This window comes from Cydia splendana, chromosome 8, assembly GCF_910591565.1.
Source record: "Cydia splendana chromosome 8, ilCydSple1.2, whole genome shotgun sequence".
NCBI classification, from domain to species: domain Eukaryota; kingdom Metazoa; phylum Arthropoda; class Insecta; order Lepidoptera; family Tortricidae; genus Cydia; species Cydia splendana.
In genome coordinates, this window is record NC_085967.1 from 2,879,280 (window position 1) to 2,895,351 (window position 16,072).

Below are 16,072 nucleotides of genomic sequence, written 5' to 3' on the forward strand. Positions count from 1 at the left end.
AACAGCAGTTTACTTGACAGTTTTATTCAGTCAGTCGAAAAATGGCTCGACGGACGTGGCATATGTTTACTGTGATAACACTAATATTTACGATTTTATCACTCGTTGGGGATGTAAATACTTCATCACCGGCACCATGGTACGAGAACCTGCCCGCGGTGACCATGGACTACAAAGTTCACATCGACGCGGGCAAAGAAGACTGTTACTTTCAATACGTGCAGCCGGGAGCCACATTTTACGCCAGCTATCAGGTAATTAGCAATTATTGTCGCTTTCAGGCATATGCTATGTTATCGCATAGCTTTCCGGTTTAATTGACAAGCCTGGCGGTAATCTCGTTAAGGTTTATGTCGTAACAGAGCAGTTTATTAACGCACTTTCTAATTTTTCCCAAGGTGTTGAAAGGAGGTGATGGCATGTGCGGGTTCGCGGTGCGGCACCCTAACGGGCAGATCGTGCACCCGTACGAGTGGCGGCAGAGTGCGGAGTACGCGGACCAGTCGTCGTCGGGGGGCTACTACTCCGTGTGTATCGACAACCAGTTCTCGCGGTTCGCGGGCAAGCTGGTCAACCTGTACCTGTCGGTGATCCGCTACGACATGTGGGAGAAGTACGCCAAGGAGGTTGAGGAGCTGGACATGAACATTAAGAACTTTACTGTGAGTTTTATTCATAAAATGCGCCTAATAAGTTCGCTTTCAAAAAATCCGTACATGCTTTCTTTGCTAGCAGAATGAAAAAATCTTAGTGTATTATTAGTTTCATAATATGTTTCGTCGTTATTTATATATATATATAGGTATATAATATATATATGTACATATATATCATAGTATATTTGTATACGTAATTAATATGTTATTCGTAATTTATTGATTGTTTTTGCTGTTGTAATTGTAGCACCGCTCACAATCTCTCTGCTTAGCCTTAAGGTTGACTGGTAGAGAATGCCTTATGGCATTAAGTCCGCCTTTTGTACTATAAGGTTTTCTTTTGTGCAATAAAGATTAAATAAATAAATAAATAAATAAAATTGCGATTGACCTCATTTAAAGCAGATTATAGTTGCCATCAGGTATATCAGAGTGAATACGGTTCTTCCTATTGTCAACATATTAGGGTACATGTTCAAATACAGTAATGGGTATATCATTGTGCAAAATTCACAACAACATGCATGCCATATGTCCATCATTATTTCTTTCTCAAGTTACTCTTGATTAAAATGATTGTTTTGTTTAATTGTACATTTCTTTTTACATATCTTTCTCATAATCATTATATTACTTACTTTATTGAAGGACTTGTGGTCCACCAGGCTGTTAAAATATACATGATAAGAGGATATTTTACCTAGTTTGTTAGTAATATTACCGTTGCCCTTCTCTTACCATGGTTGTATGATTTCCAGTCATCTATCCAGCTGGTGGAGCGCAACATTAATGACATCCTGCAGTACCAGTACCACTCGCGCGCGCGCGAGTCCCGCGACTACAACCTGTTGCAGGACAACAACACTTATGTGCTCAGGCAAGTCTTACAAAAACGGGAACTTGGCCAAAAATTACTTGTTACATTCTGCCTTTTCAGCCCAATCCTGAAATATATAGAGCAAACGAAAAGAAGTGTGAAAATGTTCAGTTGTCCTGGATTCTAATTATACTATTTGTTACGTATTGCATGTAAAAGGTTACAGTCAAAAACCGGTTGACAGCTCAGTTCCAATAAATAAATTATTGTTTACAATTTTACCTAGGATGTCATAAAAAGGTATATTTTTTGTGTGTGCGATTTTGTATCATATACAGCTGATACAAGGTACTAAATCGTGAGTAGGTAAGGCAAATGTGAGGTTATTAATCCTATACACTATAAGTTTAACGTTAAGATATTTGCATACATGTTACACAGTTTATAATATAAAATAATTAATTTGATTGCTTTTTAGGTGGTCATTCATCCAGATCCTGGCCATCACAGCAACAGGGACATTACAAGTTTACTTTTTAAGGAAACTCTTCGAAGTTAAGGACAACTCTTCAAAAACGAGAATATAAATAGAATATAAAAGAATTACAACTCAGATGAAACAGCCTATTCACTTGCGCCGCTCTAGGCCTTATCAGGGTTAGACACAACACATGTGAACATTAGTCATAAATGTGTAGACTGTTTTGTCTTGACGTTTATTTTGTAAAAATGCATTTGTTATCAGAATTTTAATTTGTTGACTGACTCTAACATTCCTTCTTGATTAATTTCCAATAATGGGTACTAATTGTGGCATGAATTGATTTACTTTTTGATTATTCTATTATTTTGATATAATAGAATAATCAAAAATTTTCTCTCTTGCAAGGGATTGATGATTTGTTATACATATAAAATGTTTTACAAGCTAGTCTGAGAAAATCACTTTGTGCTCATTAGTCTTACTTAATAATCATCGATACTGTTTCTTTATGGGTCATATGCTATTTCATGTTTGAATGCTAAGAAATCTATGGACTGTCAAAGAGGTAACGAATAGTATATCAATTTCACGTTTCGTATAATAATTTATGATAATATCCACTCTAACCTACTCAAAGTAAGATTATTTCTGCTACTCTATAGTTTTAACAATGTTTACTGAAGCACATTGAATTATTTTAAGACTAAGATCTGCTTTTTACTTTTATATTTTTTATAAGGACAGTACAATTTCCAAGGTACACAATATCTGCTGTTCCTTTGTTTTTAAGTTTTTTTCATGTTTATGATTTGTTTAATTTTGACATCACATGAATGTGTATTATTACGCTGTCTAAAATATAATTTATGGATTTTTGATCTGAATAAAAGAATAATATTTTATACAATTTAAAAAGGTTTATTTTATTTGATAAACATTATGGACAACTAAATATATCTAGATTATAATTGAATTTTGTGTCAGCTGAAATAATGTTGAGCATGATTTTTACGAATTGTTCGAGATTTCTAGTTCTAGTGACAATGGTAGAAATACCTTTTATATGTGATGTACTTACAGAATCGAATATTAAAATAAATAATATAATTATTTATGGATCTTTAATTTTATGTTTCATGACAATCATGACAAATTGAGATGTTAAGTAAGCAAATCTGTACTAGTTTTAGCAGGTGATAAAAGGGGTAGGTATAAAACATGGTATAATAATATACTCCGCCTGGTACTCTCTTCCGACCACGTGACTGACACAAGCCTACGTCATCATGCGACAGCGCTATATGATAATATGCGATAGCGCTATATAAAGTGGCAATGTTATTGTGACGTAGGCTTGTGTCACTCTGGGAAGAGAAGACCATGTTTTATTAGACTATGGTATAAAATAAAAAATCGTCTGATATGTACGGAGTTATATTTGACAACACTATAAATAAGCCCTATAAAGAATGTGGACCCTAATTCATATACACATGTATAACAATAATTTACTTAAGTACATAAATTCAAATCATGTTAATAGTAAAATAGTAAATATAATTACACGGTAGGTAAACATGGGAATGTTCTAAAATTAAATTACTTGTGATAATTTCATGAAGAAATCGTCTCGTCCGCTTATATGACTAGTTAACGATAACGAAACAGCGGGCAAGACAACGAGCTGTTGGTGCGGCCAAACTAAATAAGTCATCGCAAAACCTTGTTAAAGTTACAAAATTACAAGATATTAATTGCATTGTGTGGGTGACAGAGATGAAAATTCGATGTTCGGATTAGGCCTCCAGAGGCATCTTGTTTCATTCGCTTCACCCTTCCATAGCGATAGCCTTAAATCACGTATTTACTTTGCCTTCAGGGTACAAATGTAATTCGCATTTTAACAAGGATCTGGGTGGTTCTCAAATTATATGACTGCGGTCAGACTCAACTCCGTCAACTTTTCATACATCTATTGTATTTAGTATGGTTTGACGGAGTTTAGACGCAGGCACAAATCTGAAGAATGACCCATCTACCGCGTTCTAAAAATTAGTTTGACCGTTACATGATACGTTACTTACATCTTACAACTAATCAGCAGTTTCATAAACGTCTGTACAATAAACTCTCGAGAATCTCATGCGTAACTGTACACTCCTCTATACATTACATTATACGCTCACTATTATATACTACATTATGACGCTCTTTGAACGCGAAACATGAATACATCGTTATAAAACAAGCACCACTATCTTACTAATAATCTATTCCAAAAATGCATTATAACTATAGTCCGTCCGTTTTTCTAAGATCAAGTACGCCATAGTAAATGTATGGCGAACTTGATCTTAGAAATCGGACAGGCTACATGAAAACACGTATTAATGCATTTTGTTTTTGTAAATAATGATGACTCACACTTATACTCTTTGGACTCACGCTACATCTTACCGAACTGACTCTAAAGCTGGTTGAATAAAAGTTAAACTTGCATATTTCGCAGCGCAATGTGTTTTCAAATGACACTTGTATTAGGCGCGGCTCGATATAGCGTGAGTCAAAACGTAGGTGCTGTAACATTGTGTTGGTTAAAATGCTCCAAAATACTAAGGTCTATAGTATAGTCTACTAAAATAAGGCAGTGGTTGGACGGACATTCTAGTCTCTTCACCGCTTCATCACTCAGATCATTATGAAATTGTGAAATATGTTAATAATTACAACTCATTAAAGCACCACGATTCGAGTGGCTAATCTTATACGTACTTGAGCTATTTGATAGTTGGACAAAAAGACTGGACATACTCCTGATCCTGGACACAGAAGTGGCGATAAAAAAACAACCAATCTCCTGGAGTCTTTGGAAAGACAGCTATTATATCGTCACTTTCTAAATACATCTGACGTAGTTTTTCACAGCGTATCAAGCCTTAAATTTGCAAAAAAACGTTAGAATTCACCAGGCTCAAACGTTTTGGTTCTTAAAAAGTGTATAAACGTTAGTTTTACTGGCAATTTAAGGGTAAATCCCAGTTCCGCCGGAGCTACGTGAAGAGCTAAGCTCTTCGAAGCTACGCTCGCAAGCTTTTCACATAAGCCCTACACAAAAAGCCTTTTCGAAGCCCTACACACTGTGAAACGTCTATTTCCTTCGGTAAGTCCGTCAGGTCAGGGCTTCTTCTGTCCCAGATTCGTGCCGGATGGCGCTAGCAGGATGTACCGCAGGTTGCACCGCAGCGCACCGAGGAGCGGTCTGGGAGCCTAGTTCTATCATAGCTATTTTACGTCCCGCTTAGAATTGACATAAATCCTTGACGGTCTAGGGACTGTGACACACCTAGGTCCCTCGGCTGGTCAGGGTTTCTTCTTCTGGCCGAGGTAAGTCCCGGACAGAGCCAGCAGCCGGTAGCGCTGGCGCAGGTTGCGCGCGCGCGCGTGCGCGGAGGCGACCTCGGTGGTGTAGGAGCCGGGGAACCAGCCCGCCTCGCCGTCGCGGGTGCGCTCGCCGTAGTACCAGCCTGAAACACAAACATTTCTTTATAAATAAAATAAAATATCTTTATTTCAGAATATAAAAATTCCATACAATATTGTTAGTACCATAATACATTACAGCTAGATGTTAGTAAGTAGGTACATTAAAATTAATCATTAACACAATATTTTGACAATGAGATCAAGATTTATAATAAAATTGATTGATTTATAGAACAAACCTTAAAGTTTAGGAAAAAAATTAGGTTAAGTTTAATATTGACTCTTGCATTTCTATTTATTTTCTGGTTGGGTTTTAGACATGGTCACGCATTTCCCCAGAAAAAGAATCGTCTCCTATAGCTGGTCAAGCAAATCTTGTCAGTAAAAAAAGGCGCGAAATTCAAATTTTCTATCGGACGATATCCCTTCGCGCCTACATTTTTCAAATTTGCCGCCTTTTTCTACTGACAAGATCTGCTTGACCAAGTATATAAACGCTGGCGGGTTACATGTTACTATGTAGTTTATTTATTTATCCATTATAGAAGCACTGCTATCTGGAGAAGTGTGACGGCCGGCCTACAATCCCGCTACACCGCCTCGGTACACAACACTGACCTTCGCTAGTCTTGCGCGTGACGCGTGTTGGCTCCCTCTGCTAATGACAGCCTATCAGGCTGAGCGGCCGCGTATAAGGCGTATAAGGCTACAGCCTGAGGACAGTCCCGCAACACCGCAACAACAGTACACACTCACCTTCACTAGTCTTCCGCGTGACGGTGAACACGTTGTAGCCGTCGCGATAATTCATCAAGCTGAGCGGCCGCGTAGGCCTACGGCCTGCGGGCAGTCCCGCTACACCGCCTCGTTACATAACACTCACCTTCACTAGTCTTCCTCGTGACGTTGAGCACATCTCCCTCTGCCAGCGACAGCTCGTCGGGCTGCGCGGCCGCGTACGCGTACAGGGCTACAGCCTGCGGGCAGTCCCGCTACACCGCCTCGTTACATAACACTCACCTTCACTAGTCTTCCTCGTGACGTTGAGCACATCTCCCTCTGCCAGCGACAGCTCGTCGGGCTGCGCGGCCGCGTAGGCGTACAGGGCTACAGCCTGCGGGCAGTCCCGCTACACCGCCTCGTTACATAACACTCACCTTCACTAGTCTTCCTCGTGACGTTGAGCACATCTCCCTCTGCCAGCGACAGCTCGTCGGGCTGCGCGGCCGCGTACGCGTACAGGGCTACAGCCTGCGGGCAGTCCCGCTACACCGCCTCGTTACATAACACTCACCTTCACTAGTCTTCCTCGTGACGTTGAGCACATCTCCCTCTGCCAGCGACAGCTCGTCGGGCTGCGCGGCCGCGTACGCGTACAGGGCTACAGCCTGCGGGCAGTCCCGCTACACCGCCTCGTTACATAACACTCACCTTCACTAGTCTTCCTCGTGACGTTGAGCACATCTCCCTCTGCCAGCGACAGCTCGTCGGGCTGCGCGGCCGCGTACGCGTACAGGGCTACAGCCTGCGGGCAGTCCCGCTACACCGCCTCGTTACATAACACTCACCTTCACTAGTCTTCCTCGTGACGTTGAGCACATCTCCCTCTGCCAGCGACAGCTCGTCGGGCTGCGCGGCCGCGTACGCGTACAGGGCTACAGCCTGCGGGCAGTCCCGCTACACCGCCTCGTTACATAACACTCACCTTCACTAGTCTTCCTCGTGACGTTGAGCACATCTCCCTCTGCCAGCGACAGCTCGTCGGGCTGCGCGGCCGCGTAGGCGTACAGGGCTACAGCCTGCGGGCAGTCCCGCTACACCGCCTCGTTACATAACACTCACCTTCACTAGTCTTCCTCGTGACGTTGAGCACATCTCCCTCTGCCAGCGACAGCTCGTCGGGCTGCGCGGCCGCGTACGCGTACAGGGCTACAGCCTGCGGGCAGTCCCGCTACACCGCCTCGTTACATAACACTCACCTTCACTAGTCTTCCTCGTGACGTTGAGCACATCTCCCTCTGCCAGCGACAGCTCGTCGGGCTGCGCGGCCGCGTAGGCGTACAGGGCTACAGCCTGCGGGCAGTCCCGCTACACCGCCTCGTTACATAACACTCACCTTCACTAGTCTTCCTCGTGACGTTGAGCACATCTCCCTCTGCCAGCGACAGCTCGTCGGGCTGCGCGGCCGCGTAGGCGTACAGGGCTACAGCCTGCGGGCAGTCCCGCTACACCGCCTCGTTACATAACACTCACCTTCACTAGTCTTCCTCGTGACGTTGAGCACATCTCCCTCTGCCAGCGACAGCTCGTCGGGCTGCGCGGCCGCGTAGGCGTACAGGGCTACAGCCTGCGGGCAGTCCCGCTACACCGCCTCGTTACATAACACTCACCTTCACTAGTCTTCCTCGTGACGTTGAGCACATCTCCCTCTGCCAGCGACAGCTCGTCGGGCTGCGCGGCCGCGTAGGCGTACAGGGCTACAGCCTGCGGGCAGTCCCGCTACACCGCCTCGTTACATAACACTCACCTTCACTAGTCTTCCTCGTGACGTTGAGCACATCTCCCTCTGCCAGCGACAGCTCGTCGGGCTGCGCGGCCGCGTACGCGTACAGGGCTACAGCCTGCGGGCAGTCCCGCTACACCGCCTCGTTACATAACACTCACCTTCACTAGTCTTCCTCGTGACGTTGAGCACATCTCCCTCTGCCAGCGACAGCTCGTCGGGCTGCGCGGCCGCGTAGGCGTACAGGGCTACAGCCTGCGGGCAGTCCCGCTACACCGCCTCGTTACATAACACTCACCTTCACTAGTCTTCCTCGTGACGTTGAGCACATCTCCCTCTGCCAGCGACAGCTCGTCGGGCTGCGCGGCCGCGTACGCGTACAGGGCTACAGCCTGCGGGCAGTCCCGCTACACCGCCTCGTTACATAACACTCACCTTCACTAGTCTTCCTCGTGACGTTGAGCACATCTCCCTCTGCCAGCGACAGCTCGTCGGGCTGCGCGGCCGCGTAGGCGTACAGGGCTACAGCCTGCGGGCAGTCCCGCTACACCGCCTCGTTACATAACACTCACCTTCACTAGTCTTCCTCGTGACGTTGAGCACATCTCCCTCTGCCAGCGACAGCTCGTCGGGCTGCGCGGCCGCGTAGGCGTACAGGGCTACAGCCTGCGGGCAGTCCCGCTACACCGCCTCGTTACATAACACTCACCTTCACTAGTCTTCCTCGTGACGTTGAGCACATCTCCCTCTGCCAGCGACAGCTCGTCGGGCTGCGCGGCCGCGTAGGCGTACAGGGCTACAGCCTGCGGGCAGTCCCGCTACACCGCCTCGTTACATAACACTCACCTTCACTAGTCTTCCTCGTGACGTTGAGCACATCTCCCTCTGCCAGCGACAGCTCGTCGGGCTGCGCGGCCGCGTAGGCGTACAGGGCTACAGCCTGCGGGCAGTCCCAGCCCGCGTACACGGCCTCGCCGGCGTCGGCCGCGGGCGGCGCGAGCGCCTCGCTCCAGCGCGACGCGTCCGTCTCCGACGGGCACGAGATTAGCTGGGGAATAGACAAACTGCCGTTATTTTTAATAAATAATAGGAAGATTACTTCCTCCTTGCTCGGCTGATTACGCTACAAAATATATCAATTAGAAAAAAAAAATTATATTGTTTAAAACCAGTTAAGATGTATGAGTATTCAATTATAACCGAGCGATTGAACATTCGATAGTTTAGGTATTTACAGTAGTGTTTATAAATGTAAACAGGTAAGTGGTGAGTTATGCAAATATATAAAAAAAATGTTATTAATTTCAGAAGTCTATTTAAATTATATTTTTGTGTTTAAACACCAATTAACATATTACTAGGTTACATTTAACGGTGCAGTGATTACATATTAGAACATGCGTCAATCTGTTGGCAATTTTACGTACGAAACATGAAGTAAGTCCAGTCAGTTTGTCCGTATTGTTGGTCTAAATCATCTGAAAATATACTTCATTAAAAAAAAACTCGTATGATAGAGTAAGTAATTAAATGTAAATAAGTACCCATTTCAGTTATCTAGAATCTCTGTGTCCCACTGGCAACTAAGGTAATTGCATTGTTTTAATAATAATAATGACATTTGAAACATTTGTTACACAAGCACCGAGCGTCTCTAGCGGCGAATTCATAGCATTAATCTTACTGCGCCATGCTTGATGCGCCTAGGTTTTGTGGACCGGTGTGTCAGTTTGCAACTCGTATCGGTTGAGGTCTCATAATCCCAATGTTGGTAATGTTGTATCCGATCTTACCATCTCGAGCGTGCGGCCCTCGTGGTTCTCGAGCAGCGTGAGCAGCAGCGCGTGCTTGGCGGCCAGCCCGCCCGGCCCCGAGTCCCCCGCGCACACCTCCAGCAGCGAGCGCGGGCAGAAGTCCACCGCTATATGGCTGTTCTCTCTGTAACGAACAATTATCGGGTTATGATTAGATAAATATATTACAACGTGGAGTTACTTTCATATAGATATTGCGATACGATACTGACTGATTCGAGACTGACAAAAATGCTTGATGAGCAATGTGTCAGAAATGCATACTTGTAACGTACGGAATTGATATGTGGGGACAAGCAGCGGACAGACAAAGGGTGTTTATAATGCAAAAAAGGGTAATTAGGATTATGGCTGGGGTACCCTGGGACACACCTGCCCGTAGCCTATTTCGGAAGTTAAGGATCATGACTGTTCCAGGTCTGTACATATTTGAAGTGGCTAAGGTAGTTCGAAAAACTCTTAATGATTTTTTTCTACTCCCGTACTTTTATTTGTCATTTAAAAGGTCGTGGACACACCTTTAAAACCCTACCTTATAGTTGTCAAGACAAGTCTTTAGTCTATTCCCCAAAAAAGAATTTGTGCATACACGCAGTATCTTTTTGGCGATTTTACGATACTTCGTGTAATGACCAACCAATTTGATCTGCTAGCTAACCTTTCCATTCTGGCTGAATCTAGAGTATCTAAGGTTGGTATTCCACCTGTCCAATTTCTTGGTCCAATATCATTGCGTCTCACTCTCACTCTCTCTGATAGCTAATGAAGTGGACTGTAAATATTATGACTAATGGGATGATGGAAACGCGTTATACTCGTATAATTAACTATTTTAATAAACAATATTAAGTACAAGGATGTTATTTGTAACACGGTGACAGGCAGACTGAATGACAAGCAATCATTCAAAAAGTATACAAATTAAAAGTATAAAATAGGTCGCATGCCAGCCAGTCGCCAACACTCTCATTGTGCAAAATGTCAAAAAAAAAATACACATTGATTGGGACAAAGCCTTCATTCTTTATAGATCCAACCCGTAGATCCAAAATTGGACAGGGTGGTAAGGTAACCCTTAGACAGAACTCGCAATAACAATCCCTTCCAATTGCGACTTTGCTGTCTAAAGCATACGGTTTAATCTCTACTGACCCCTTCTTCTTAGTGATGACGAGCAGATCGTTGAACAGGAACAAGTGAAGCGGTGTCTTGTGGAACTTGCGGCCGAAGGTTAGCTTGGACTCGTCCGCTTTCCATACCAGTTGTGTCGCTTCGCCTGATCGCACTAGCCATCGCACCGGTCTGTGTAAAAGAAATTGAAATTGATTTATAAATAATAAGAATATTAGCTCTAGTTAAAAAATAAATAAAAGTAGATTGGAATTTATATAAATTAAATGGCGACCTGAATGTTAGGTTGTCACAAAGCAAATGAGAATTTTGCGACCCGAACTGAATGAGACGAAATAACCGATAATGACGTTAATGTTCGATTCATATCAAAGCACTTGAGTAGTGTTTCAGAAGAGAGAACGGAATTTCTACCTTCTACACAGTAGTTAACGCATTCACTGCCAGGGGGAGTGGCCTAGGAACAAACTCGTATGACGGTGGACGCACATGTGCGTCGGGGGCAGTGAATGTGTTAAAGTCCATATTTAACTATTATCAGTGCACCGCGGCACGCAACAATTTAGACATTGAACGTAACTACCGTATTGTAGGTTCAAATTTCTATGACTCTAGGAAGACCTTAATGACAAGTTCTGACCATATAATTATAATATATGAAAAATGGTAACTTAATAATAATAATTGTAACTTAATTTATCTAATTTAATTTCAATTTTGACGTGTAATTGACCGAAGCGAAGCGAAGGTCTACGTTTTGACTGGATGTTCTCCTCTACAGGTCGCAATTCTTAACCGATTCTCGTGAAATTTTGTAACCGAATTCTATGAACCGATATTTTTTTTTTGTCGAGACGGTTTTTTAAAATTTTTCAAAATGGAAAAGTTGTGATAGCTCGCGCTTATACAAATAGTTGTATCGGTATCATAAGAGTGTATTCTTTTTAAGACATGTTTACAGATTAAATGTCAAAAAATTTAGAAAATTTATTTCGCTGGTTTTGGAGGTATTAAGATATTTCGTTTTGTATGTCCGGATGTTCTCCTCTACAGGTCGCAATTCTTAACCGATTCTCGTGAAATTTTGTAACCGATTTCTATGAACCGATAATTTTTTTTTGTCGAGCCGGTTTTTGGAAATTTAAAAAAATGGAAAAGTTGTGATAGCTCGTGCTCATACAAATAGTCGTATCGGTATCATAAGAGTGTATTCTTATTGAGACATGTTTACAGATTAAATGTCAAAAAAATCAGAAAATTTATTTCGCTGGTTTTGGAGTTATTAAGATATTTAGTTTTTACTTGAGAATGAGTACCTAAATTTCGTCACCTTAAGTAAGAACCATCATGGCGTATTTTGCAAACGTTCGCTTTTTTTGTTTGCACAGAAGGTCTGGGTTCGATCCCCAGTAATTATATGCTGGGATATAACTTTTTGTATTTTTTTTACACTTTTCGTATGGTTTTTTTTTTTTTTACTATATTTTCATCGTGCCCAATAAGATATGCTCGCGAGGTCTACAGCTCACAGAGCCACTAGTCTAGTATGTAATTATATTATAAATAAATGAGGATGAGTATGAAGATGTTAACCTCTTATCCCGACGTGAACAAGCCGGACCAAGGTTGGGTGGGTTTCGCATGGAGGACGGGAACTCGATGCTCTGCGATATCCGGAACATTTCCTCGATGCGCTCCGTGTTGCGCGCTCCCTCGTTACACTGTGACACGAACTGTAACAAAGGAGACGACAACATTATAACTGTTTATATATGATATTACAGGCCTACCACTTAACTGAGGCTATTTGTAAGTGTAACCCTCATTCGAGTTTGAACATGGGGATCAGCAAACGGTTCTTCGAGTGCACTACTTGTCCCGGTCCTGAGCTGATGTCATCCATTCTTCCGAATGTGGTCCCACGAGGTATCGAACCATTGTAACGCCGGTAATGTTACAACAATATTTAGTCTACGTATAATACTGACGTGGTTGAGGGTGGCCAGAGCCAGCATGCAGCCCTCTCGTTCCTCGTCTCCCTCGTTGAGGTGTTTGAGCACGGCGTCCAGCACTAACGGCAGTCTGGTCACGCGCTGCATGGGCAGCATCAGGAACGAGTGGAGTTTCATCATCTAGATATAATACATGGTACTAACGTGGTTGAGGGTGGCCAGAGCCAGCATGCAGCCTTCTCGTTCCTCGTCTCCCTCGTGGAGGTGTTTGAGCACGGCGTCCAGCAGTAAGGGCAGTCTGGTCACGCGCTGCATGGGCAACATTAGGAACGATTGGAGTTTATCCTCTAGATATAATACATGGTACTAACGTGGTTGAGGGTAGCCAGAGCCAGCATGCAGCCCTCTCGTTCCTCGTCTCCCTCGTTGAGGTGTTTGAGCACGGCGTCCAGCAGTAACGGCAGTCTGGTCACGCGCTGCATGGGCAGCATTAGGAACGAGTGGAGCGACAGCGACTGGCACGCTGGGTGGCTTTCGAGTCTGGAAACAGTAAAAATACATTAGTAACGCAATTATAAAAAAGAATAAAGCCAATCAGACCACGAGGCTCGTAATTTCCACCGTTTCTCAAGGAGAGACACACCCGAAAAGCAACTCAACATCAACAGTCAGTGTTTCTATAAAAATAAATTTTGCTTATTTTATTTCCTCGTTAAAATCAAGCTTATTTCCGTAACGGACCTTTTCCTCGATCTAATCGATCTTAGTATTCGTGGATAAGTGTTGTTCATGGTTTACCCAGTGTACATTGTCAAAAAGTACTAATGTATGCCGCTGGTGCGAGCAGGAATAGTAGCTGTGGAATAGCTGTGAGGAGTCACAAGATCACAACCAGTGAGAATATTCTCAAGACATCTCACCTTCTCATCGCAGTTGCAAACGCAGGCCTCTCTCTCAAACGCTGTAGCGCCCGCACCATGAGCGCCTGGTTCGAGCAGTACTTGACGTAGCTGTGGAAGTGTTGTTCGGCGTGTCTCCTCACGAGGTCGCAGATGCCGGTGAGCAGGATGTTCTCCTGCCAGCAGCGCTCCAGTTCCACCATGAGGAGCTGGGAGCACTTGCGTACTGGAAGGAAATTAGAAGAAGAAATATAATATTACGTAATTAGATATTACGGCTAAAAGAAGTAAAAAAAAACAAGTTACAAGATCCATCGTAGGCAAAACCATGAGGAGGTTTGTGTGCCGATGGGGTTGACTTGTAGTTTCGGCTTACTGAGTTTGGTGCTGACATTTCAAATACAACTGGCGACTTAGAGCCATTCCACCTCTGTCGCTTACGAACGCTACACCTTTGAGTATTCTGAGAATGTTACAAAGCTGAATTTCGATACAAGTAAATAAGAGACTAGTAAAATTTTAAGCCAAGACGTTTTGATTCTGACAAAATGATTTTGAAGGCATGAAATGTGATCAAACCAAGTATTAAAAAGGTAGCCTTCGTAAGCGATACTTTTAGTTTTTTTCATCAGAGCTGATAGTTACCAGGTATTATGGTGGAGAACAGTGCCTCCCACTCCTCGCGGGGTAGCACCTGCGGGTCGCGGAAGGCGGGGTGCGCGATGAAGTGCGACTCGAGGACGTTCAGCGAGTTGAGGTACGACGCCTCTGAGGTGAGTAGCTCGAACTTGGCTTCTTGCAGTCGCTTTTGAGCTGGCGCTAGGGAACCTGTGATGATAGAAGTGAACATAATTAATAAGTCACTGCAAAATACAGGGTATAAGATGCACCTATACAGTTTACATAAAATGAGATGGATGTAAGTATGTTACACGAAAATAGGGGATGTGTTATCTACTGTAGCACGCTTTTTGGCAAACTAGCGGACACAGGACAGGGTGAACTATACTGTTTATGTTTTACAATAAAACATGCGATAGCAAATTGGTACTGTCAATAATGTCTGGACGTATAAAAGACAAAATTGAGATTTTTATAGTGACTGGAGTAGACTGTCGGTACTTCTAGTCACTATAGGTATAGGTACCTACATCCGACTGAACTTACTGAGGACAGTAGACTGCAGCACTTCTGGCACCTCGCACCAGAGCGTGCGTGCGGGCCCCCGCGGCGCCACCAGCGCCATGGCCGACGGCCGGGAAGGCGCCGGCGTGGCGCCCAAGCCGGCGCCCGCGTCGTACGCGTCCGAATCCGAGTCGCCGGTGTCGCGGCAGACGGACTGTGAAATCATAAAATGTTAGACATTTATTCCGCAATTACAGGGACGAGGTAAAAACAAAGCCCACAGAAAAAGATTTTCAAAGCACAGGGGACTCTAAACAAGCAAACACAATCAACAATTAATCAATTGGACACGATTGCCAATAATCATCAACAAATGATCTAGCTTACAGACGACCAAGTTCGTTGCAAATGTAAATCAAAACCAGCGCACAATAGTCCGCGCGTGAGTTGAACAAGCGCGTTACTCTTCATTTGAGACCATCGATCTCCTAAATAAAATAATAACATCGACTGCAACCGAAAAATAATATCTAGGTAAAGAAAATAGAGAAGGAAGGATTTTATTCTAACATTTATTTTCCAAATTTACACAATTTAAAGATCAAAAATTTTGACCCGTTACCATGGTTGCATTGTCGTGTTCGTATTTTATTATAGGTAAGTACCTTCGTACTTCAATAATAATGATGTATTTTTTATTCGCTTCATAACTGACAAAACTGGGCCAAATAGATTGAATCAAAAGGCAATTTAAAACATCACGATAATCTCCAAATTTTAGACTTAGCTAGTATTATCACAATAAAAATCAAGTTCTTTGTTATTTACTTTCACCGTCGACCTACCGTATCTCCGTTAGAACTCTCTAAAGTCTCTAATATTTTAAACGATTGCGCGCACAGCACACTTAAAGGACGATTCACATCTTTTATACTGTTCTTCCGAGATACCCGTTTATGTTTATTCATTTTTAAATGCATTGAACACCACTAGCACTACTGACATGTAAACAAGTCTACATAATTCTTAATTAACTCTCTCATTTAGATTAAACGAAGCGTCGGAGGTCATTCAGATAATTCACCGACCCGGAGGTCGATGCAATTATAACGTCAATTATAATAGGTGCAATTCATTAGTGGAACGATAATTGCGTGCGAATTTTGTACAATAACAGCAACAGTTGTGCGAATCATTTTTGCCCGAAA

General features: G+C 43.3%; 2 protein-coding genes across 2 annotated transcripts in view; one reads left to right on the forward strand and one right to left on the reverse strand.

The window, feature by feature from the left end:
* Positions 1-5: 5 nt before the first annotated feature.
* On the forward strand, positions 6-2,741 carry LOC134792672 (transmembrane emp24 domain-containing protein 5). Its single transcript, XM_063763935.1, has 4 exons — positions 6-254; positions 399-662; positions 1,415-1,533; positions 1,952-2,741. The coding sequence occupies exons 1-4, from the start codon at positions 42-44 to the stop codon at positions 2,058-2,060; spliced, it is 705 nt and encodes a 234-aa protein (XP_063620005.1). The 5' UTR covers positions 6-41; the 3' UTR covers positions 2,061-2,741.
* Positions 2,742-5,125: 2,384 nt separating this feature from the next.
* The window catches only part of LOC134792673 (uncharacterized), an 88,290-nt gene continuing 77,343 nt past the window's right edge, over positions 5,126-16,072 (reverse strand). Inside the window, exons 10-18 of the mRNA XM_063763936.1 lie at positions 14,907-15,078; positions 14,385-14,567; positions 13,761-13,965; positions 13,212-13,380; positions 12,482-12,621; positions 10,910-11,059; positions 9,737-9,881; positions 8,790-8,991; positions 5,126-5,481 (exon numbers count right to left, since the gene is read on the reverse strand). Coding sequence (XP_063620006.1) covers positions 5,318-5,481; positions 8,790-8,991; positions 9,737-9,881; positions 10,910-11,059; positions 12,482-12,621; positions 13,212-13,380; positions 13,761-13,965; positions 14,385-14,567; positions 14,907-15,078 — 1,530 coding nt within the window. The 3' untranslated portion in view covers positions 5,126-5,317. The remainder of the gene's footprint in view (positions 5,482-8,789; positions 8,992-9,736; positions 9,882-10,909; positions 11,060-12,481; positions 12,622-13,211; positions 13,381-13,760; positions 13,966-14,384; positions 14,568-14,906; positions 15,079-16,072) is intronic.